This window comes from Furipterus horrens, unplaced genomic scaffold (assembly GCF_987537825.1).
Source record: "Furipterus horrens unplaced genomic scaffold, mFurHor1.1.pri manual_scaffold_4, whole genome shotgun sequence".
Classification (NCBI taxonomy): domain Eukaryota; kingdom Metazoa; phylum Chordata; class Mammalia; order Chiroptera; family Furipteridae; genus Furipterus; species Furipterus horrens.
This window is the reverse complement of record NW_028327174.1, coordinates 79180158-79205397: the sequence shown is the minus strand read 5'-3', so window position 1 is coordinate 79205397 and position 25240 is coordinate 79180158. Positions and strand designations below refer to the sequence as shown.

At 34.8% G+C, this 25240-nt stretch overlaps 1 protein-coding gene across 3 annotated transcripts in view; it reads right to left on the bottom strand.

Moving 5' to 3' along the window:
• Nucleotides 1–25240, bottom strand: part of METTL25 (methyltransferase like 25) — a 92625-nt gene that overhangs the window by 10202 nt on the left and 57183 nt on the right. For all 3 annotated transcript variants that reach the window (XM_090273672.1, XM_090273673.1, XM_090273674.1), the window contains 3 exons: nucleotides 22878–22907; nucleotides 18290–18363; nucleotides 4943–5036 (listed from right to left, as the gene is read on the bottom strand). In XM_090273672.1, the coding sequence (XP_090129798.1) occupies nucleotides 4943–5036; nucleotides 18290–18363; nucleotides 22878–22907 (198 nt within the window). The remainder of the gene's footprint in view (nucleotides 1–4942; nucleotides 5037–18289; nucleotides 18364–22877; nucleotides 22908–25240) is intronic.

Sequence of the window (25240 nt, the reverse complement as noted above, 5' to 3'; positions counted from 1 at the left end):
CCTCATACTGGTGTTTAAAGTACAGATTAGTTCTGATCAATCTCCGATTTAACATCCAAAGATCAGTTCAGTTGGCCTTTCCACATGTGCCCTCTCCTTTACCGCATCTCTCACCACTGCCTCCCCTACTTGCTTTTTGCTCCAGCAATGCTGAGTTCAGAACCCGTTTCTTACCTCTGTGGATTTTCACAAGCTATTCCCCTCCCCCACACACCTGAAATGAGCTCCTTGCTCCCTACCTTCCCACCTTGTTTGCTTAATCAACTCCAATTCATCCTTCAAGAGCAAGCTAAGGTACCAATGTGGTTTGTAAGATGTTCGGAGGGAGGCAGAGCGAGTCACTCCTTTCCCCTGTGCCTCCACTGTACTTTACTGCAAGTTCATGAGACAGTACTCATTTTCCTTTTTCACAGGCTATGTCTTAATTATCTTTGTAGCTCCAGTTTTCACTGTTCTTGGCATATGAGAGAGTCTTTAAAATAAGTGTCTGTTGATGAATAACTAAATGATTCTGGTATCAAAAGTTTTGTTTTTGCTGGCCTGTTTTGGAGAATATTTGAGGATATTTTTCTGAATTATCCTCTATCTACTCCCATTAAGGTTCTAGCTCAGTGGTTTTCAATTCTGTCCATGTAACAGTATAACTCCCCTTCCAGCAGGTCAATACTTGAAATTACTTCTTCTTTTGAGCATTCGTTATATGTGTATTTCTCTTTCCCTCTCCCTCTGTCTCTCACATACACACACACACACACATACACAGACAAGCTCTAGAACATAAGCTACTTTTAGTCCTTTTCTTATGGACAAATGCTACAGCTCATTCTTCGTCTAGCAAATGACCTACAAATCTGTGTGTGTGTGCAGTATATGCACGGATAAGGGGATGGAAAGACAGAAAAGTAAAACAAAAGAAGGTAAAAACAATTTTGGAGGTTTTCTGAAATTTGGTGAGATGAAGTATGGAACAGATGAAGTTTGTGAATATCTAACGTTTTTTAAGGTCTAGATAAATCTAATCACTAGGATTTTGTTATTTTAGACCTTTTTTAAAGTTCTATTAAAATATTTTACAAAGACATAATTGAACTTCTCAAGAATTTTACTGTAATATTTCATTCTAAGAAGTCCACTTAATATAAACGGTATTTTTGCTGATATAAGGTAGTTGATGTTCCGTCACAATTTATTGTTTTCAGTAATATAGAGTTGGGCTTAATTTTACTATCAAATCTAAACTCTCTTCTTAAACAGACCTATATTTTATGCAGGGCTAAAACAATGTCACGCTTAGGTTGTTAGAGCTAAGCAAAATTAAAGATCAAATAGAGTATAGTTTTGAATAAAAAGTCTTAAATGTAGGAATTATTGAGTCTTTTCCCCTTCCCCTCTCTAGGCTTCTTGGTGTAAGATGGCATTTTTTAAAACATGGAATTTATAATGGAAATGTTAGATGACTGCAAATTGAATTACCCAGATAAGAAAGGCTAAAACATAGCGAACCTCAACTATGGTGATTTTTCCCCCTCAGGGGATTTTTGGAATTGTCTGGAGACGTCTTTAAATTTAAGTTTTTGGATTGTTATCACTAGGTCACTATGGCTGACATTTAGTGGGTAGAGACCAGAAACACTGCTAACATCCTACATGAACTGGAGAGCCCCACAACACGGGTGATCCAAGTGTCAGTACGGCTGGGATTTGGAAATCCTGCTCCAAGAGAAAATGTCCGATGCTGTCTTTCACAGCTGACAATAGGTCTTAATGCTCTAGGATGTGTATGAGCCACTTATGTGTCTAGCACACGTAGCTCTGGTCTCCTCTGGAATGAAGATTTTTCTGTGAATGGTTTACTTCCATGTGTTTAACATGATTTCTTTGACTAAAAATGTACCCACAGCATGTTAGGATATTTTTTAGGAACTTCATTTGCTTACATAGTTTTAAATATGAGAGATGTGCTTTAAAAGATCAGAAACATTATCAATGAATCACCAGACTCTCAATTATATATATGTTTGTTAACAAATGATTATAAATCTAGTCAAGGATCCTTTAAATATTTTGGTATATTTAGTATTTTAAAGTTAAGTGATTTAGATACTTTTTAGTAGTCAAAATCCCAGGTGAAAATTAATACAGTTTAAAAGAAAAACTAGCCCTGGCCAGGTAGCTCAGTTGGCTAGAGTATTGTCCTGATATGTCAAGGTTGCAGGTTGGATCCCTGGTCAGGGCACATACAAGACACAATCAATGAATGCTGCAGGGGAACTCCCTGAGGTGCAATATGGGTCCAGCAGGAACTGTGTCTGGGAAATGTTGGATTCAACTCTCTGTAGCCTCAGGCTTGGCTGAGTACCCAGAAAACCAGAATGCCTTGCCCGCCCAAAAATAAACGTCATACCCCCTGGAAGGCGGTTAATGAATGTATAGAATGTGATAACTGCCTGATGTTATCTGTTAACTTAGGAATGCATTGTTCTTTCTGGTGGTCTACATGACTACCCACCATATGGTTTTACTATTAACCCCTATAAAAAAAGAGACCCTGTCCTGGGAAGGGTGTGGATTTTTGTTCCAGCTGGCTACCACTGGGAACAGCTGCTTTGCCCGTGTATATGTTTCTCCTATTAAAGTTCTTAGAGATGTGTCAGTTCTTCTGAATTGACCCTGAATTTAGATTTTGGGGCTTTCCCCCAACAATGCATGGATAAGTAGAACAAATCAATATTTCTCCCCCCCTAAATAAATAAATAAATAAATAAATAAATAAAATACTAAAATTTAAATAAATAAATAAAATTGTTATGCTTGTGATCAAAAGTTTTATTTTAGTGCTGATACTTCATGATAAGGGAGAAAATAACAGGATTTTATATTGGATTGGAAATATAAGTTTGGTTTTAATAACTTACCCTATTTCCAACCACTTTGGCCTGATAAACGCAACTCTCTTAATTTTCCCCTTGCTTAACATTAAAACAAACAGGAGAAAAAAAAAGGAAAAGAAAAACAAACAAACAAACAAAATTCCCCCAAATTACATATACTCCTCTATTTACTTCCACTCACCAGCACATCCTTTAAAACCTCATGTTGTTCTGTACCTTCCTTTTCTTTTTCTAGCCAATTTTATTCAACATATTTGTTTTCAATGAACTTTAATACTATTATGAGAAAATCAGGGGGTGCAGGCACTGTAATTGCCTTCATTAACTAATAAAGGTAGCCACTTAAGACTGATTTTACATGGTGGTACATATCTACATTGGCCTTTTTTTCTTTGGCTTCTAATTTCACTTCTCAGTATAGTGGTAGTTAACACCTGAGGTTTCGATGTTAGTTGAATCTGTTCAAGTTTCAGCTCTACCAGTCGTTAGTCTTTGACCCTGGGAAAATGAACTGCCCATTTCTGAGCCTCTCTTTCTACATCATTACATTGGAAAATATAATATTATCAATCATAAGTGTTTTGTGAAGACTAAATGAGATAATCTTGCAATGTCCTTAGCATAGTAACTATCACATAGTAAGTATTTTAGTAAACATCAACTATTATTAATATTCCTATCAGTAACAAAATAAGCATTTTAAGGAACACTTATGATTATTATTAAAGACAAATCTGGGAAGAGAAAGCCATCAGAAAGGGTAAATAACATTTTTTTCTGGATTTTTACTGTTTGGTTTTTGGCATAAAGTAATACATTTTTAGTTAAAGTAAAAACTTAACTCTTTATCTGTGAAAATAATGTATACGTATAGGTTTGTGTTCTTGATAGTAAATGCAAGACATGAAATTGAGACATGCAATAAAGATGAGCACTAAGTCAGATGAATTGGAAGGAAGACCAGTCTGATTAAAAATATTTTTTACAAAATCTAGAAATAAAATAACTACAATAAAAGTGTCTATTCTTGTTAACTTATTCAAGACTAGAGGTATCTTCATTTTGGTGACAAAATAAAAATACTTATAGGAGTCATATCAATAGTGCTATTACATGTAGTAAATATACAAACATCAGAATAAAAACTAATACTCTTTAGTATTTACTATGTATAAACATTGTGCTCATTCAGTCTTTACCTATATTACCTCACTTAATCTTTCTTAAATCCTATGAATTAGGAATGCTTTTCTAAATAGTCATTTTATAGGGGGAGGAAACTGATTAGTACCAGTATATTTGCTTTAAGCAATAAAGCAACTGGGGAGTAAATGGATAATTGGTATAACTAGTAATACCTTTTAGCTTTGCAATAATCGTATCTGGATAATTTCCTCTTTCAAGAGATACAGTTTATTCTTTTAATCATATTTTATTCTTTATTTCAATTTATAATCAAAATACCAGAGTGATCCAAGCTAATCTTAATATTTTAGATAATAATTCATTTAAAGCAAATTGAGAGCTTTTTTTCCCTCTCAGTGTTAGAATGTTTATTACTACTAGTCAATTGTCTTATCTCTTTGTCTCCAACAATATGTTCTCAATTATTAGCATGGACTAATGATGTTACCACTTTCAAGGGTTCTACCATTCAAAGGATTGTTGAATTAAAAAATTTTAATTTTAATTAGTTACATAATCTTTAATAAAAGCAGTTCAAAATTAGAACCACTGTCTCTTGCTTTACTTACAATTCCCCTTTGTTCTGTTATTTTGTTTTTTAACTGTATTTTGATTTGAGAATTGGCATGTTTTTCCCTAGCAAAACCTAAAAGAGGAACTCTCAGAAGGTGTAAAATAGCAAACTATCCACACTGACAAGAAAGGTCAACTGAAGTAAAGGTAATGGAAGTATGGCATCAATATCATTTATAATATTTTCACAAATGAGAGAAAAGTAGAAGGCATATAATTTTGTATTATCTCAATTCATAAACCCAAAGAAATTGTCCTGTTCTTATGAAAATAATGGTTAATCACATACTGACCTTGGACTCATCTAATCCAAGCTTCTTTAGAGACTTTCTGACATAATCCAGAAAGGATGAGGATTTGGAATAAATTTTACCAACATGCCGATCACTGTAAACAAAATTAAATCACAAAGTATTTTAAAATATTTTCTGTGTTTATGGTGAAACATCGAGATGTGACAAAAATATATTTTTGTGAATATTTAAAACTTACATATTATAAAGTATTTGAGAGTCACTTCTGAGAATTCTTTCAACATACAGCAGTGAAAACCAATGTTATGAAAACAATACTATGAGAAATATGTAAATTTATAGTATTAAAAAGCCTCAATTTTAAAGGAAACTATAGGTCTTTCAAAAGTTTCCACTGTGCTACAAAACACATTTTAATTTTATAGGCTCAACGTTACAGTGCACATTTCATTGCAACATCTGCTAATAGTGGTGATAATTCAACAGCCATGCAAAGAAATCTTTCTCAAAGCCAGCCATTGATGAAGCATCATTAATGCGGAGTTGGGTCTGACTTGATCTCATTTATGCCCTGCAGACTGTCATTAGAGTTTAAATAAATTCAATTCTAGATTATTACATCTCACAATTTTGGTTGCATTTTAGGTATAATGTAAAAATCAAGGGAATAAAAAATTCACCAAATATCAAAAACAATGAATAAAAGCTTATCTACAGTTGGTAGTTTAAATGTTAATCCCTATGATTAATTAAACATGAAGCTCTATCAAGTTTTCCATTGAAATATACCTTAAATATATGATTTCAGCTCCAATTCTAGACAGCCACCTCAATTCCACTTATTACTGTCTCATGTCCTGATTGTTACAGTTATTTCCCAATTAAGAATGAAGTCTGTCCCATTCATTCATGGCTATATTGCCATGCTAATTTTCTTAGAGGGAAAATTTTAATTTACTACTTACCTGCTCAAAAACTGCTTTGAAATAATAGTCGTTTAAATAAGTATAGTCTTCAGGAAGCAGATATTATATATATGTTTTTATGTAATTCTCAGATCCTACACATATGTATATTTTGTTTTGTTTTTTGTATTTCTCTGGCTTATTTTATTTAGCATAATGTCCTCATGGCCCATCATATTTTGATAAATGGCAGAATTTCTTGTTTATGGCTAAATAATATTCCATTGCATGTATATACTACATTTTCTTTTTCTTGTTTTTCTATTACAGTTGTCCCGTTTTTCCCCCCATTGCTCTCCCCTGCTCCGTCCACCTCCACAGTCCATCCACATTTAGTTGTCCATGTCCATGGCCATGGGTCACTTATACTTATTTCTTGACTAGACCCTTCCCTTCTTTATCCCCTTTCCCCCTCCCGCCTCCCCTCTGGTCACTGTCAGTCTGTTCCTTATTTAGATGCATACATATGGTTTTTAATGTATAACAGATATCATATAATAGCTATGTATATCTTATATATCACAGAATATTGAATTGATTAACTGTGTGGCCAGAAGAAGATGTTATTTAATATTAACATCCTGCTTGTCATATTAAAAAGGGTTTTAGGATGTTTTAAAGAAACAAAAACATCTATTTAAACTGTAACAGGAAAAGGCATTAATACCCTAAGTATATCTATTTCTTAATTAAGTAGACAAAAGTACAGGCAAGCTGAACTATACAAATGAACTAAGATAATTTAAAACATATAGAGAACCATTGAACAAATATATAAGAAAAAGTGAAATGTAAATAAAACAAATAACAGCTAATATTTATTTCGTGTTTGCTACATGTCAGCATCTCTTTAGGTCCTTTGCTGCATTAACTCACCTAAGCCTTACAGCAACCTCATATGGCAGGTCACATTATTATCCCCATTTTAAAGATGGTAAAACATACAAAGAAGTTAACTAAACAAGCAAAAGGTTGAATCAAGGAAGTCTGGCTTCCATATCTGGGATATCAACTACTATTCAATATGACCTCCAGCACAGTACTTCAATCGGATTCATACTCAATATTGTTAAACTGCAGATGAAGAATGTCACCTGTGTATCACAGGCAAAGAGAATTAGGGAGACTCCATGACATCCTACAAGAAGGTGTATGCATATATATTCTTATGGAAAAGCTATGCAGGTTTTTTGCTATACTCAAGGACAAGGACTGTAGTACTTTAGTGAAAATATGTGATGCTAAATAACTCTAATGATTAAAAAACAATATGAGGGATGGATATGAGATGGGAGCATATTTTTTTTCAAAGTCTTTTATTGCCCAACTTATTGCTTAAACTTATCAGCAGTGAGGGCCAATCAGAAGTATGTGCTTTCTTTCCAAATCATCCATAGTTTATGAGAAGTCCTTCACAGTTTATAAAGGAAGATAGGTGAGCAAATGCTATGATCAATAAGCTAAGTAATGAAGGTGAGCACAGGATAGCACAGAGAAGGGAGCGCTTTAACTACTTCTTAGAAGAGTAACTGCATTTCAAGATGTGTCAGTTTCCAACAGTACTGTGAACAGCAATATTACAAAATTAAACGAATAAATATTAACATACTAAAATAAGGCCAACACATAAAATTAAAACAATTTGTTTTTAATTTATTTTTTCAACAATTGTTTTAAAACTGTGCTCTTTAAAAACTTCAAAAAGGTATTTTAAAGTTTACAATTTTCCATACAGCATGAGGTATAACTGTGTAAGAAGTAAGTTCTTTTCAAAAATATGTGGAATTTATTTGATTCTTTGTCAGACTGTATTTGAAAATTGAGTGCTATTGCTAAGAAAGTGTGAAAATAAACTGGCTTAATTAACATCATAGGTATGGAAGAAGAGGGAAGTACCAGTGATCCCATTTTGGTTTAAAAATATATACATTTTACAGAAAACAGAATGCCAATTTATATATTACTAAAGCAACATATGATTAAGTACAATTAATCAGACTTTTAGAACTTCTGGAGGAAAAAGTTTATTTTGCAGGATTCAACACCAATATCTCTAAAGTCTGGGTATCTTTAAATCAACCTTCTTAAAAATAACATCTGCAAAGACAGTTTATGGTGCCGAATGCAACCTGCTCTTTTGGAGGTGCAAGAAAAGACGGGTCTACAGTTTTAAGAATAAATACTGCAATTCTATTCATTAAGAAACAGCAGGCCAAAACTTACAATATGGAATGTAAAAGGGCAGAATAGGATGATTAACAAATGGAATATGGGGCAATCTCACTTTTCATTTTTAGTAAGTGCCAATCCCATTTCTATTATTATATAATATTACAGATTTAGAGTCTGACTTTAATAATAATATATTACGACACAACAGATTCGTTGTAGTCTTAATTTTTGCTGAAGTGTGTGAAGATAAACAGAAGTCATTCCATCCATTAATTAGCTAATAATTAACAGTTAATATAACTGTTTTCTGTCAGAAAATACCTAAGGTCAGGAATCTGGATGTTATCTCTTTCTTTCTCCTCATGTATTTTCAACTTCGTTTACTCACTGAGTCTTTACTTTTATATAAAAATGCTCAAGTCTCTCTGTCTGAAAAAAGCAAGCAAGCAAATACTCCAAAACAAACCCCCCCTCTTATCCCATACCATAAAACTATCTACAATATGAGGGGGATCCAAAACCCACCCCCAGAATTTATTTATAAAAAATTGTGTATTTATTCTTACATGTTCAAATGTCAGTCATCTTCAAAGTACTCTCCTTGGTGCAATACATTTGAGACATTTTTCCCACTGCTCAAAACGATTTTTGAATTCATTGAATTTGATGCCTTTCAGTGCTTCTGCTGTTTTTTGTTTCATCTCTCCCATACTGGCAAAACATTTCCCTTTCAGGACATTTTTTAATCCGGGAAAACAAAAACTAGTTGCTTGGGGCAAGATCAGGTGAATAGGGAGGATGGGGTACAGAGGTCATACTGTTTTTGGTCAAAAACTGCTGAACACTCAGTGAGGTCTGGGCAGGTGCACTCGTAAACCACCCGTCATGAAATGGGCAAACACAATGAAAGAATCTTCAAAACAAGTCACTGAAGCCAAAGGCAGCCTCTCACAACACTGCCAGCTGGTACACTGATACAGATGGGTTCCTAGACCAATCACCTAGTGGGGGAAGCCTGTACTCCAAGGGGCCCACCCTCCAGAAGATAATCCAATCTTTTGGGTGCCCCCTCATATATGATGGATATCATATTACTAAAGGATAGAGAGTTGAATCGTATACAAACTTAGTAATATACACTTGGTATGTCATTAAAAATACTGTAAAATATGCATTGTATATATGTATTTTATACTATTTGCAGGCAATCGATATGCACTTGGGCATTTTACATATTTCAGTTAATGCACTGGGTTTTATATCAAAAACCATGTAAGAAATTTTCAAGGGTATATTTTACCATACATGATTCCTTTCTATGTTGCCACTGCATATTATGAATTTTCTATATGAATTCTCTTACTCATTGGACAATGAGTCCCTTGGTTATTTGGCCCAGAAAACATGGGCATCATGCCAAAGCAAGCGTGGCTATTGTGGCAATAAGACTGTTGCAATTATTTCCAAATGCTGCTTACTGCTCTCCTGAGAAACAGTAATGGTACTATTCTGATTCTCCAGTGATGTCCAATAGTTATGTTTGTAATATGTATGACTTTTCCCTATACTATATGAGTGAGCTCCTTGATGCCAGAGTCCATAGATTGTTTGGCAGATTATCTGCAAGGCCTAACAGTGCTTGAGGGCACAGAGTACTGTCTAATGCAAAGTAGATTGCCCAGTGAATATGACAATGGCAGCAGCGCAAGGGAGAGATTCAGACCACAATCCAAAGAGTTGCTTCATTGGCAATAACTTTTAAAATCAAGAATACTCCCTGAAATGGTGTTGTACCAGGAAAAACAAAAAAGCACACTTGGATTCGGAGTGAAAAGATCTAAATTCCTCTTTCTGTAAACAAATCACTTCTCAAAGCCCCAATTTCCTCACTGAGAAAACTGAAGTGGAATGGAGGTAACCTCTACTTCATAGAGCAACGGGAAGATGTAAATGATATAATGCATGTGGAGGAAAATAGTAAACTGTAAAGTGCCACATGCTAGGTACAGTAGTATTTATTTTGGTGATATCTCTGTGCTGGTATTCTATTTTTTAAATAAGTATTTTGAGCTGTTAAAAGTTTCAGTTTTTGATAGTGAAGGGTTCCAGTCAAGATGATGGAGAAGGTAAACACTGTGTCATCTCCTCCCAGGAACACGTCAAAATTACAACTAAATTATAGACCAACCAACCTGGAGAACCATCTGAAGACTAGCTGAACAGAAGTCCTATAAACTGAGGATATAAAAAGTTTTGGTTTCACTTACTGCTTGTACAGATATGCAGTGACCACTTATCATGGAATGTAACAGGTTAACTGCAGTGATTTAGAACAGTGGTCTTCACATGGCTGGAGGAGCTACAAAGACTTTCAAAGGAGTATACAGTTGGAAATGATTTTAAATAAATCAATTTTCAGATCCTCTACTTTCTTATATCCTCACTTCTAAAACTCATCTGTCTGGGTAGGTGCCTATGATTTAGATTCTGCTTTATACATCCCTTTCACAAAGAGCCCTTCTCTTGCTTTAGCCTGACAAAGGAAAGGCACATTTCTCACCCATATTACTATTTTGCATTGCTATGAGGTAGGGCTCAGAAGAACCCCTGAAGCATCAGAGACAAAATAATTCCTTTTCTAAAGGCATTATAAAGGCCATCCCTATCCATCTCAATAGGAGAAGCAGTCTGTTCAAATTTTAGCCCTCATGTTTAAGAATTTAAAATAAAAACATAATTTGTTGTCTACATGTATAAGTATTTACATAGTAATAATTCAATTTAGAATAATTTAAAAAACACACTTAGAAACTTTCTGGTATAAGAAATTTTGTAGTCAACTAGACATGATATAAAAAAGTAAAAGGAGAGCAAAAACTAGTTATCAAAAAAGGATGTTGTGCCATGTTCTTACTGTGGATTTAAAGAATGACGGAACTATACCTAACAGGAAATACTGAATTTTAGAAAATATTCATATTTCAGAGGTATCTTCCATAGTATTTTATAGTTCACTATCAACAATACATGTAATATTAAAGAAAATATTCACAAGGACTTTATTTTGTTATTGTCATTTCATTTGAAGTTGACAGAAAAAAATCACATAAACCACAAATGAGAACTTAGAAGTTAAAATAATTACTTTCAAGATACTTCTGTGTTTCTTAGAGTACACCCCATAAAACACTTAGTGCTACAAATATTAATTAAATGTGTGCAGCATTTTTGGAAAAGAAAGGTAGTATGAATAAATAAATATTGGTTTGCCTCAACAAAGTTAAATTGATTTTTAAAAATAATAATAATAGCAATCACTTATTATGTTCCAGGGATTGTTTTAAGCACCTTATAGATATGAACTTATTTTTTCACAACATCCCTTTGAAGTAGATACTATTATTAACCCCAATTTAAAGATGGGAAAACTGAGGCAAAAAGATGTTAGGTAATGTGACCAAGATCAGCGTTATTACCCAGTGAGGCCTGGGATTTAAAACCAGGCTGTAGAGCTACTGTAGATGCTCTTAACTGTTATGCTTTGCCATTTCTCACCAAGTTATTTGGTGTCTTTCAAATATGAATGGGCACTGGGAAACTTAAAGAGGGTGATATTACATAAAGCATTTACTTGATTAAGAAATTCTTTTCTCAAAGTATTTTTACAGAACTACTTCTCTGCAGGATAACAATCTGGAGAACACTTATAGATTAATCAAAATCTGATTTATCCTCTTTCAAAAGTGTATACTCAGGAACCAGATTATAGGTCCTGTCACTTGTAGTGAATGAAACAAAACAACATTTGAGCGGGGGCATGATCAGCGAAACAAATAAGTAAAATATACAGTGTGTCAGTAAAGAGTCAATGGAAGGGGCGATGGAGGAGAGAGGGCAGGTATGAAATGAGGAGTGATGGGGATGGTGGGTATCATACACATAATAATTCCAAGCAAAAAGCTGAAGCAAGAGAGTGAGCTAGCTATGTGGACATCTGGCGAGGCACATTCCAGGCAGAGGACACATCACATGGAAAGGCCCCAAAGTAGAAGTGTAGCTGGCATTTTTAAGGGATAGTGAGAAAATCAGTATAGACATAAATAAAGGGAAAAATAGTAGAAATAAAACCAGAGGTATAATAAGGAGCCATACCATGTAAGGTTTTATAGAACATAGTAAAAATATTAGCTTTACTTCCAAGTGAATGAGAAACCATGGGAACATTGTGAGCAAAATCTCACTTAAAAATATTAACGGAATCATTATGGCTATTGTGTAGAGAACAGACTGTAGGGGCAAAGCAGAAGCAAGAAGACCCATTAGAAAGTTATAACAATAATCTAGATGAGATTCGATGGTGGCTTGAACCATGTTGGTGGCTTTAAGGATGGTAAGAAGTGGTAGTTTTAGATATATTTTGAAGGAGAGACTACAAATTTGCTGAAGGACTGGATCCAGCAGTGTGAGAGAGAGGAGTCAAAGATACCTCCAGGACTTCTGGCCTGAGCAACTGGAAAAATAAGATTGTAATTTACTGGACTATAGACTTACGATTCATTAACATATAGTTGGTGTTTAAAGATATGAGACACGATGTGATCATGTACGTAGTAGGTATAGATAGAAAAAAAGCACTCCAACAATTGGAGGTTTGAAAGTGGAAATAGGGTCCAAAAACCATTTTCAGAATCTGTGCTTCTAACCCCTATGATTTCATTAATAAGACTAGCCAGGAGAGGCTAACTAGATGGTAGAAGAACAGATACAAACAACGAATTGTACCATGAAGTTCAATGAGAGCCGTGAATAACAGATTAAATACTGTGGGAGAAGAGAAAGGGTGGGAAGGAGAAAAGAAATATATGAGCGATATCTCCTAAACTGGGTTTTAAAGAATACTTAGGGTTTGACCTGCAAGAGGTCATGGGAAGAAAGGGTGGCAGAAACGAGGAGAACATTCCAGGTAGATAAAGGTGCTCCAAGGAAGCACAGATGATGCAAAATTAATTGCATGGGGAATGATGAATAATCCAGGACAGGGTGCATGGGTAGGGGCGTGGGGTGCAGAGCAGGAACAGTAGGATGATGAATTAGGCTGGGAAGGACAGAAGTGACAGATTAGAAATGACCTTGAATGGCATAATGAAAGTATTTTAGTTTTTGAATATGAAAAAGGAAATAGCAAACATTTTGAAGCTATTAATAGAAAAGATACATGATGGGACTTGCACAACAGATTAAAAGGGGCCCTCTGTCAGAATAAAGCCTGGCCAGCATGCTAAAAAGGAATTACTATTCTTTCTTTTAATAAAAGTGAACACACGAGGTCTGATTAAAATTCTACTCCAGTGAATCCTACACCACCCACATTCTTGTCTAAAAATACAATTCTAAGAACATGGTTTACTTGTAGCACTTTCCAGAGAGGCAACATTAGTGTAGGAAATTTTAGGAAATGGTGAAGCAGATGTATATTAAATTGCTAAAAACAAGCACATCCAGGACAGAAAATACTAAAATTCAGTTTCTCCACCATCATAAAATATTTATGAAACTATTTATGTTGTGTCTTTTATATGTTAGTAGATATTAAGAGTTAAAAGATCAAAATTTTGCTGGAAATGGTGATCACTTAAGGAAGCTCTAAAAATCTTTAAACTACTATATTATTCAATTTAAAAGATGCAGACTTGCTATTTCCAATTTGACTACACATTATGGATTAAATAATTAGCTTTAATTTTGTGAGCCAGTTTTGACTGTCTGGTTTTTCACTTTCTTATTTGATTATAACTAAACAAAAATTTGCCTAAGTAACTTATAATTATGGGCATCAAAATATATTTCTTATGTAGCTCTTATAGTACTCGTTATGAAGGAGAATAATAAAGTGAGTAAAGTGTACACATATTTTCTCTGCCCTCTTTACAGGTGTTTTAAGAGATTTTTACCCCAAGGAATTCCTTCTTTGGCATTTTATTTGCCATAGAAAGTTTCCAGATAAGAGCTAGTTATAAAATAAAAAATTTTCTATAAATGACTGAGTTTTAACATAAATATTAGATGCTATATATTTAAGTATATAGTATGTGGAATCTAAATAACAAAACAAACAAAACAGAAACAGACACATAGATACAGAGACCAAACTGATGACTTCCAGATCAGAGAGGAGTTAGGGGGCTGGGTGAAAATGGTGAAGAAATTAAAAGTAACAAATTGATAGTTAAAAAACAGTCATGGGTATATAAAGCCCAGCATAGGGGATATGGTCAGTAATACTATAATAACTATGTATGGTGCCAGGTGGGTACTTGAGTTATCGGAGGATCGCTTTGTAAATTATATAAATATCTAACCACTATGCTGTATACCTAAAATAAATATAAAATGATATTGAATGTTAACTGTAACTGAAAAATAAAAAAGGAGAAATAAAATAAAATAAAATAATCACAGTTTGAGATGATTCCAAGTGGGGCATTACTCCATTTTAGGACTGTTTTATTTCTAGTTCACCCTCACTCACTCGTACAGTGTGAATCACCAGAGACCTAACTTAAATATGAATGGTTTGCGTGGCCTGCAAGGTCCTCATTTCAGGCAGGCCATGAACCCTCGCCTTTTGTCTCACTAGAACTGTTATTCTGTTGAAAGCTGTGATGACCTTCTATGCCCACTCTGCTGACTGGCAAACAGCTGCTTATTTAAGAATTGGGAGAGGCCTCTGGGGAAAATGCAGCCCTAAAAGCAGAGCTTATTTCTCTTGGTTTCCATTTTCTCCTAGATTTCTGCCCAGTAATTTTAAACTTCTGTGATCATGTTACAGAAACAGGGGAGTCCAAAAACAAACCCCAGAGTTTGGGCTGGGAGATAGGGAAAAGGAAGCAGCTTTCAGGATGCCTTGCATGCCTGGGGCTAGTGGCTGGAAACTTTGTTGCACAAAGATCCACTTTGAAACTTCCAAGGCTCAGGAAGATGGGAGGGATATTGGACTGTGGGATGGTACAGAAGGAGCCTACAGAGCCTGCGTAAGGTTCTGTGAATGGTCAGAACTGTTTGCAACACCCACTGCATCAGAGGACACAGTCAGGGATATATAAGCAGCTGCAGACATTTTAGCTCTCTCTGGCGCTCTGGCCCTGGCTCTCGTGGGCTCCCTCCATGTGACTTGGAGGAGCAGGGGTCTCCAGGCTGCTTTAAGAGGCTGGCTCTGGCTCTCGTGGGCTCCCTCCATGTGGCTTGGAGGAGAAGGGGTCTCTAGGCTGCTTTAGGAAGAAGCTCTCGCCATGCAGTTTTGAGGAGATCCACGCGGTTTGCAGGAAGAAGGCAGTTTACAAGGAGGCTGAGAATCCAGGTGGTCCTGCATTGAGAGCTGGCGGGCACCACAGCACAGAAAGGACCTCCCCAATCAGAACTGAGTGATTAGCAGCTACTGGTAAAGCTGAACTGTGCCTAGGAGGTAGGGAAACGGTGTTTCTGACTTTCCTAAGACTGGCCAGGTCTGGGAGGGGGAGGCAGAACTATGTGGAAATAAATAATTCTTTTTCTTTTCACCAAACTCTGGTATTGAGAGTTATAATTCTGGCGGCGGGCAATCGGGCCCCTAACTAAACAGCCCGTGGGTTCTGTTTCAATCGGAGCAGCCCAGGGGTTCTGTTACAATCAGTCTCTGATGTTCTCAAATCAATTAAAAGCAAACTTAAATACACACATGTGCACACACACCATATGCATACGTGCATGCACACACATCACCAGTGTTTTTATTTTTTCTCACAAGGAGGTTTGGTCCTAATTATCTTGCCTACTGTTATTGGAAGTAGGTGTCTTTATCATTTTCTTTAGTTTTGCACATGTCACCCTACCTAGAATACGAAATACTGCTGTGTGGACACTATATTCTATGCATCCAGAACCTAATAGTCTGTCTGTCACACAATAAACAACTACTAGGTTTAAAAAAAATAACATGTAAGTCTTGACAAGTAATTAGAATGTGTGGTTTGATGATGAGAAAAGAATAGAATCAAATATGGTTTTAAGATTTCTAAAGGTTGATAACGGTCATGCTCTTTCAAGAAATGACAAAAGAAGTCAGAAAAGCAGAAAAAAGAGAAATAGAATTGAATGTTGACTTTGGGTTTTGGACACAGCTGAATCTGGTGTATTTGTGAGGTACTTAAGAGCAGTTGTTCAGATGAAAACGAGAAATGTAGATCTGAACTTTTCAAAAGAGGTGGAGGCCAATACAAGATTCAAGCTATTTGTTGTGAGGGTAATTGCCAAGGAAAGAGGAAATATAAAGAGATAAGAGAGTTGAGTATAAAGCATTAGAGAATGCCTAGGTCGTCGTCGTCGGCAGCCGTCCGTCTCCAGAGACGATGGTGTAGCTTCTTAAGAGTCTATCTGCACCGCCAAGAATGGCTGTGCAGTCCGACTCGGGAGTGACACGGTATCTGTCTCCTCCCGTGTTGAATTGACATCTTGGGATGACGCTGGAGTGTCCTCTCCAGTGGAGCTGAAGCTACAGAGCCTGGGCAGGGTGATATGGAGGGTCTGCTGTTGCCCATGCAGCAGACCCCCCCTCTCTTCGCAGCTGAAGGGTCCAAGGGAAAGACGGAGTCAATACAGCTTGGCTTCAGGTGCGCCGCAGGAGTTGCGGTGTTGACTACAACGTCAAACCGCCTTAGGGACTCCGGCTCCGGATTTTCTGTCGGGGTTTACTCCCTTAGCCTTTCCCCTGAAGAGGTATGCCGCAAGGCAGCGGAGGTTTTTTGGAGTCAGAGTTTTCCTTCTCTGATGCGCCCTGACTGGAAGATCGAACCAGCGACACTTAGCTTGCAGGCCGATGCTCAATCCACTGAGCCAAACCAGCCAGGGAGAATGCCTAGGTACACTTAGAGGATGATTAAAAAGAAAAGCCCTTAAAGAAAACAGATAAGTGTTCAGAGTAGGAAAAGGAACTTAGAGGAATGCAGCTCAATGGAAGATAATGAGAAATAGAGTTTGTAGTAAAAAGCAATTATTAACAGGGCCAAATGTGGGTGAAAGGTCAATGAAGTTCTGGAATGAAAGAAGTCTTTTAACAAATGCTATCCATCTTCTGAGTAGTAAAGGAAGGCAGGGATGTGGAAGGTTGGAGAGATTTGAAGTTTTTTGTTTTTTAAAACAGTTTTTCTATTGTATTTTTTTCCATTACCATTTATCCCCCTTATACTCTCTCCCAACTCAACCCACCCCTTCCCCCAGAGATTTGAATTTTTAAGCGAGAATAAAGGTTTAGAAAAGAATATAGATGATTTTAAGTGGTCATTAATAGACAGATTTATGAACAGATTTGAGGTCTTAAAAGGCAGATAATCATATTTGAGTGGACATGATTTGCAAGTGTTTGTGACTTTTTTTTTCCAACAAGGTTTGTTTGCATCTTGGGTGAGCTCAGGAGAAGAAACTAGTTTTCAGGAAAACATAAGAAATTAACTTACATACATTTTAAAGACTGGCGAGTATGTGGAAAAGAGAACAGAGATTGGGATACAGATTGGGGAGTTTTCTACATAGAATGACAGTAGAAACCAACAGTATGTGCTTAAGATATTTGTGTGTCATAAATTCGGTAAAAGATTGATTTTCTTATATACAGAAATAATAGCTAATCCAAAGTAGCTTCTATTTTTGTAATTTGAAAAATAATTTTATTACAACCAGAGGGCTATAAAAATCCTAAAACTGTAATTAGAAAGAAGACCTTCATAAAACTTGCCAGGATTGCAAATGTATTCCTGTGTACAACAGTGATTGAGCCAACATTATGGAAAAATTCTCCTGCCCCTTGTTTCTCTGTATAAGCAAGGCATTACTTGGGGAAAACATAAATAACAACAACAAAAACATGTGTAGGGCTACTATTCAATCAGAAGAGACCTTGATGACGAAAAGATGTTTATGATCAATATGTTCTAATTAGTTAAGTGGTTATGCAGTACTAGTTGTGAAACATTTTAAGTATAACTCCTGCTCAAATGATTTACTTATATATAACATTTCAAAACTTCTAAAATTCTAAAGTACATTTAACATATATTACTTTATCATTACAACTACCTTTCATGACAGAAAGGAATCATTAGAACCTCCACTTTAATAATGAATAACCTAAGACACAGTGACTGCATCACCTGAAGACTAAAAGCCACTTTGCGAACTTTACAGCAAAGTTATTCTTATTAAAATAAAATTCTCATACCATTTTGTGATGCCATAACAATCTTTAATAATATCCTGAAGGACAGCACGATAGAAGAGTGATTCAGTAGGCAGCTGAAAAAAATGTAGACATATATAAGAAACACGAGAAACAAATAAATAACAGATCAAATCTACAAGAGTAGGAACCCAAAGTGAATATTAGAAACCTGACTTTGTTGTGAAACCTTAGAGATAACTTGATAATTTTTCCATTCCAAGTTAAAATGTTACTAAAGAAAAATGAGCTAACATCCCAAATGAAGTGCTTATCAGTTAAAAATGTAAAAATAAACTCAAAACCAGCCAAGTGAGCTCTGTATAAGAGAGCTGTTGGGTAAGATATTTGCAAAAGAGAAGAGAATGTGGGTTTGTCCTAATGGTGGTGAAATAGAGATAACATTAACGAGGATTCACTCCTAGAAAGAGAAGGCACTACCCTAAGCAAAGACACACTAAAAATATGTCTGAGGCCTAACAGATCATAGCATTAGCTACTGTAGAGTTGAAAAGAAGTCTTGGAATTGACCTAGGGTCAGAGACTGAAGTCTTGGCATGACTTCATTTGTTGGGAAAAAAGAAGTGGGAGGTGTCTATGAAGCTGCAAAGATTTCCCCAAAGGAAAGAAGCAATAGATGAAGACAAGGGCCCCAATGAAGCATAATAGTTTCACAGAAACAGAAGGTAAAAACAGTATCATACAGTTGACCCTTGAACAATGCTGATGTTAGGGGCAATGATCCCTGCAGAGTTGAAAATCTGCATAAACTTAAATTATCGCTCAGTAATCTGAGGGTGATTGATCCCAAGACCCACTGTGGATACCAAAATCTGTGGAAGCTTAAGTGCTCCATATAAAATGGTATAAATCAATGCACAGTTATCCCTCCACATTCATGTACTCCTAGCCATGGCTAGAAAACAGAAGAGGTATTTCTTTAAAAAAATCACATATAAGTGGATCCTTACAATTCAAACCTATGTTGTTCAAAGGTCTACTGAACATAGAGAAAGAATACTTTACTGTAGCAGTGGAAGAGGTACTTTTAAACTAAGGAACTATGAAATTCCTCAAACTCCATCCACATTCCCAAAGACCTGTTAATACTGAGTACAGGAAATCAAACTCAAAATATCAGCAATAATGACCTCCTTCCATGCAAAGTTATTATTGGAAAAAAAAGGAAAAATGAACAAGAATGGAAGGAGGTCAACAATATTAAATGCTTTTGAGAAGCCAAATAAGGTAAACTCTAAAAACTGTCGAATGACTGGTAAAGTTTTAAAGATAAGAATTTAGTGAAATGTATATATTCACTGAGTTATCCTTTTGTAACTCTTATTCTCCTTCAAAGCCCAAAATTGTTATTTTAATCTGTTTTCAACTAGAATGTTTAGATTCAGATGGAGTTTAACACAAAATAAATCTGTGTGCTCAGGCAAAAAAAAAAGAAAAAAGAAAAAACACCAAAAAAACTCCCTCTATTTTCCCTCTTCCCCATCTAATATCAAGGTTCTACACAGTGGGACACAAATTGGGAGTTGAGGGTCAACCGTTCTTTCTTAGGTCTCCAGCTGATGGCACTACCTTCTTAGGTCACTGAAGAACGTCTGTTTTGGAGCATCCTGACAGAGCATTTCGAATGGACATATGTATTTTTTCTGGATGGTGGGAATAAGGAGGAGGGTGATTCTCATAGAAAATGGTGTTAGGAATACCACAGTCCCCAACTCAACTCCTAAAATAACTCACTGAAAGCAGACATACACACATACTTGCATGCCCACACTAAAGTTTATAAGCTTTAAAAGGCACATTTCTTATATAAAATATTTTTCCAAATACAACTCATTGACTTAAGACAACAGTCTCTGAATTTTCAACTTTCCTTTCTTGGAACATTTCATATTCCAAACATTCATGCTCCAAAACATTTAATTCAAAATTTCCCATCTCTGGGTATATTTCCACTTGGCATTTTGTTCATTTTGAGTAATTCATTTCTGCAATACCCCAAATCTCTACTTTATCATCTGTCCCTCACTTCCCTCCAAATCCTTTCAGTTCTTTCAGAAAAGAAGCTGAACTCGTTTTCATATATTAACACCTACCCTTATATTGTTCTATTAAAATTCAAGGCATTTGGGGAATATATTATTACAGGAAGTGAAATATTAGTATATTATTAGTATTGTAAGTGGCTTACAAAGCTTTAAAATTTTTATTTGATTAGCTATAAGAGATGGGGACTTTAATTTATTTGACTTTATATAAAACTCCTAAAATAGTTCATGTTCTCTTTCCCATGCTTTTGAAAATTACATGAAGTTGTATCAAGATAACTTAGAAATAAATGTATATTTATATTGTTATTAAAACCAATTGTAGAAAAACCACACACACACACACACACACACACACACACACACCCCAAAACTCAAGAAATGCATTTTAAGGGAACACAGAGAAATGTAACACATAGGAAATTATAAACAGATAGGATAAATAATCATTCCCAAGTTACCATGAGTAAATAAGACCTTTACAGCTGTTTCCTAAGGGGAAGGGAAGAGAGTAATGAAGCGCCTTTAAATGTGCATTCCTGGAACAACTAGGACTATCTATCCTGGTAAATACAGATGGTGGTAAGTGGGAAGGGAGTCAACATTTGAGTAACCTGTGCCTGAGTATTCTAAGAATAAATGAGATGTGGCTCAGAGTTTACTTTCTTTCCTTCGCAAGTGATAAATCAACATAACATTTGAATGCATGTAAAAATGGGAGGGAGCAGAAAGAATATACCATTAACATATATATGTATACACACACATATATACATATGTACAGTAGTCCCTCTCTATCTCGCGGTTCACTGTATCGCGGGATTTTTTAGAATATTATATTTAATTATTTATCGCGGATTTTTCACTGTATCGCGGGATTTTGCGGTACTGTATACGTATGTTGTTAAAGTTACATAGGTTTAAGAGTGTAGAATAAATGTAAGCTTCCTACTTCGCGGGGAGGGGCGTCTAGAACATAATACCTGTGATTATTGAGGGAATACTGTATATATACATATATATGGATACGCACACACGTTAGAAATGCATTTTACAGGTCTTGTGGAAAGGGCACTAAACTGGAAGTCAAGACCGCAATTAATTAAGAGAGCCGGAATGCATTATTAAAATTCTGCCTTGCATCATGTTATGTACGTTTGGTATAAAAACCAACTCGTAAGATTGATGGTAAACATGAGCAAGCACTTGGGAAATTGAAAAACACCACACAAATGCATTGGGGCACTATTATGAAAGGCACTTTCCTCTTTCAGGCTCCTAGGGAACCACTAAGTTGACGTGCAGTGTAGGAGCTAAAGGCTTGGGCTCCAGAGTCTGAGATTCAAATCTCAGTGTTCGCCACTTAACAGTTTCCTTGTCTGTATCCAAGAATAATGATAGTATCTATATCATAGTACTACTGATGAAGAAAACTTTGAATAGTATTTTGGTAACCTTTGTGTTAGACTTAACTATAAGCTTCATAATCATCACAATAGTTGACAACAGTTGACATTTGTTGAGCATTTACCATGTGCTAGGTGTTGTATTAAGCATTTTACACTCTTCATTCATTTAATTCTCACAATTCTATGAGGGAGGTATTATTGTTATTCCTATTTTACAGTTAAAAAACTAAGCCACAGAGAAATTATGACACTTATCCAAGATTGCTAAAAGATTTACTCATAAAGACAAAATGAAAACCAGTAGTTTGAGACTAATGCCCAAGCCCAAACAAAATGTATTTTTAAAAAATCAGTTTTTATCAATTTGCAGATAGTGATATTTAGAAACAAAGTTCTTAGTATTGTGCTTGGTCCAGAGTAAGCACTTAGTAAATGGTACTTGTTGCTATTATTTTAAAATTATTATTTAAAAAAATTCAAGTGACATATTAATGACACTTGAAGAAAAGCAAAAGAAAGGTTTCTAAAATTTAAGTCAACAAGAAAAATCTTGTGAAAAGTTTAAAAAGAACTCTTAAAAATAACTTTAAAAGTTCTTAGTATGCTTCATGAATCTTAAGGTGGATATTTTGGGGATACATTTAACTCATGTTTCTATGTATAAACATATTTAGCTGTTGCAACTAATGACTAATCAAGTCAATAAAAAAAATGTTACAACAAATTAAATATGTGCTTTGGATTATAGTTAAAAATAAACTGAATACTATACCATGGTTATCTTGCTTAAACCAAGCCCATTAAAAGGTTGAGAGCCAGTAACAGAATTCTGTAGAACTATTTATAGACTGTTTAGTTCAATATGAAGAAATGAGACATTAGTACAAGAATATAATATGGAAGTTTTCCTAAAAGTTCAATTTCCTCTTTCTGAAAGTTTACTTATGTTTTAAAGTAAACTGGTAGTAAAAGTATAAACTTAATTTGAAGAGGTGACAAAAAGAGGGGATATTTATTAAAGTCCATCAGTTTTTAAGTTCATCAGCAGGTCAAATATGAGTATTTGAGAGAAAATTATCATGTTCATCAGCTGAATCAGACAAGTACTTAACTTACCCCTTGGCCAACTGCTACCCGCTCCAGCGCCTTTAGGAGGAAAAAAAAGACAAAGACTGCTGATATATTTAGTCTTATCATATAAGACTTATAAACATACTGCATAAGGGCTTGTAAAAGTGACATTTAAAAAGATTAATTAAGTGATAACATGTATGTTTATACACTTAAAAGTGTTAACATCATTAAGAAATGCTAACTGGTAAACATATAATTTAGGGCTAACTTATAATGTATATGTGTAATGTACACAAATACATCCCCAATTATATACACTCCTTGTATTTTAGAAGGCATTAGAAAACAAGAAAGAAATGAAATGACATAATCTTGGCCCATTTTTAGGGTAGCTAAAACAATCAGATAAATCCAAAGCTATTATTATGCATATACACAGACATTTATATACTAATTTTAACCTGTTTTATTCTAATTTTTAATACACATATATCTTTCACTAAATAAAAAGGCACAGATTATAAGTGAAAGTTTAGTTTAGAAAGTATGTATGTGTTTAATCTGCATGGTCTGCAAATTCAACTCAAACTCATATATAATCAAGTGTCAGAAGAGAAAGTTACATGTAGCTGATTTTACATTTGTATTTTCTTAATCTGAAATATATAAAAGATGTATATGAAAGATTTAAATATGGCACAGAGCCTTCTGAAACTTGCATTTTTTAGAGACATACTTTTCCACACTCACATAGTTTTATGACTAAATTAGATTAAAATATGTTAGCTGATATTTTGCTTTTGAATTATAAATATAGAGAAAAGTGCCCAAAACATATACTTTCTATTCAAATTTAAAATACCCATATTTGCTTCAGGTCTCTGTTTTCATAAATAATACTTTTTAGATGCAGCTGAATCATATACTTTTAAAACTGAAAGATAATTTACAAAATATCTTTTTAAGTGCAATTTTTGCAGATGCACAGGTCATTGACGAAGTAAAGTAACACAGTTGGCAGTTGAGCAGGGACATAAAACTTGCTCTTTGATTTACTTCTCATGCTTCATATCATGTAGATTCTGCAGGAGATGAGTTCATTGTAAAAAAACTTGCGTCATAGAATCTATTTTAGAAAATATGTAATTTTCCTACTGACTTGAAAAATATATTCACTGAACATCTAGTGCCAAAGTTTTATGAATAAAGGAGATAGTTATTATATAATTTCTATATTAAAGAGAAATAGGCCCAGAACAGGTTTAGTATTGAAGAAAACAATGAGTTTTCATTTACAGTACTTCTGTGCTAATTTCACATTAGATTTTTCTACAGCTTTTGCTGAAAGGCTGAGTTGAATAAAGATACAAGAGAGTTTTTAATAATAAGCTATTTGATGTCAATAAAAATATGGCACACAAGACTACTTTTGGTATATGTTGTTGATGAGTTTACTTTAGAAATACAAATGATGAACTCTGATTACATAAAAGATAATCACATAAGTGCTAAAAGGTTTCTTATAAACATTAATTTTTTCTTGACCAATAAATAAAGATAATGAAGAAAATATATCAAGAATTCAGGGCATACTAACCTAAAATATTTTGCAGTTTTGTTAGGCTTGCAGTATGCTGATAGGATTGCATTAATCTAATTAAAATTTTATTTCTGTTTGGTACCCTTAACAATTTATCTGAAAGCAACCCTGCAAAGAAATCTTTTTTTTTTTTTTTTTACACCTTAAGCATTGAATATTAGTGAGATAGATAAATTGTACAGCAAAAGGCAGTAAAACAAGATGCACAAAAAGAAATGTTTCTCACACTTTCCAAGATCGCTCTAACATCAAAATAAGAAGTCAAGGTGGGCAGGACCTGGAATGAACCTAAGGACAGGGACTCCATGGGATGCAGCATGGTCTACCAATTCTATATTCTGGAATTTATTTTTCAAAAACTCTTCTTTTTGGTTTTTTGAATATTTATGTTTATAGCAAACATTCTTTTTTTGTGCGCATACAGTATATTCTTTTATCTCTCTTTGGGACACTAATAGTTATTTCTTTTGGATAGTGCTCATTACCTCCAAGTTTTTTGTTTTCTATTTGTTTATTGGATCTTTATTCCTTCATGTTAGACCTTCTTAGACACCTAGTGATTCTTAGCTGTCTGTTGAAAATTAAAATGGGGGTATCACAAACCTGATTAGAAGCATTGTGCTTATGAATGAGGAATATTAATTGTGGGCCTCACCCCAAAGGTCCTGTTTTATTGTTAAATCCTTGATGGTGATATCTTTAAGAGAGTCAGACTTCCTATACTGAAAGACTAGTTCAATTTCTTGCTGAGATTATAAGGTATAATAAGCCTGGTTGCCAGCATTCTGGAAACTGAGTCATTCCA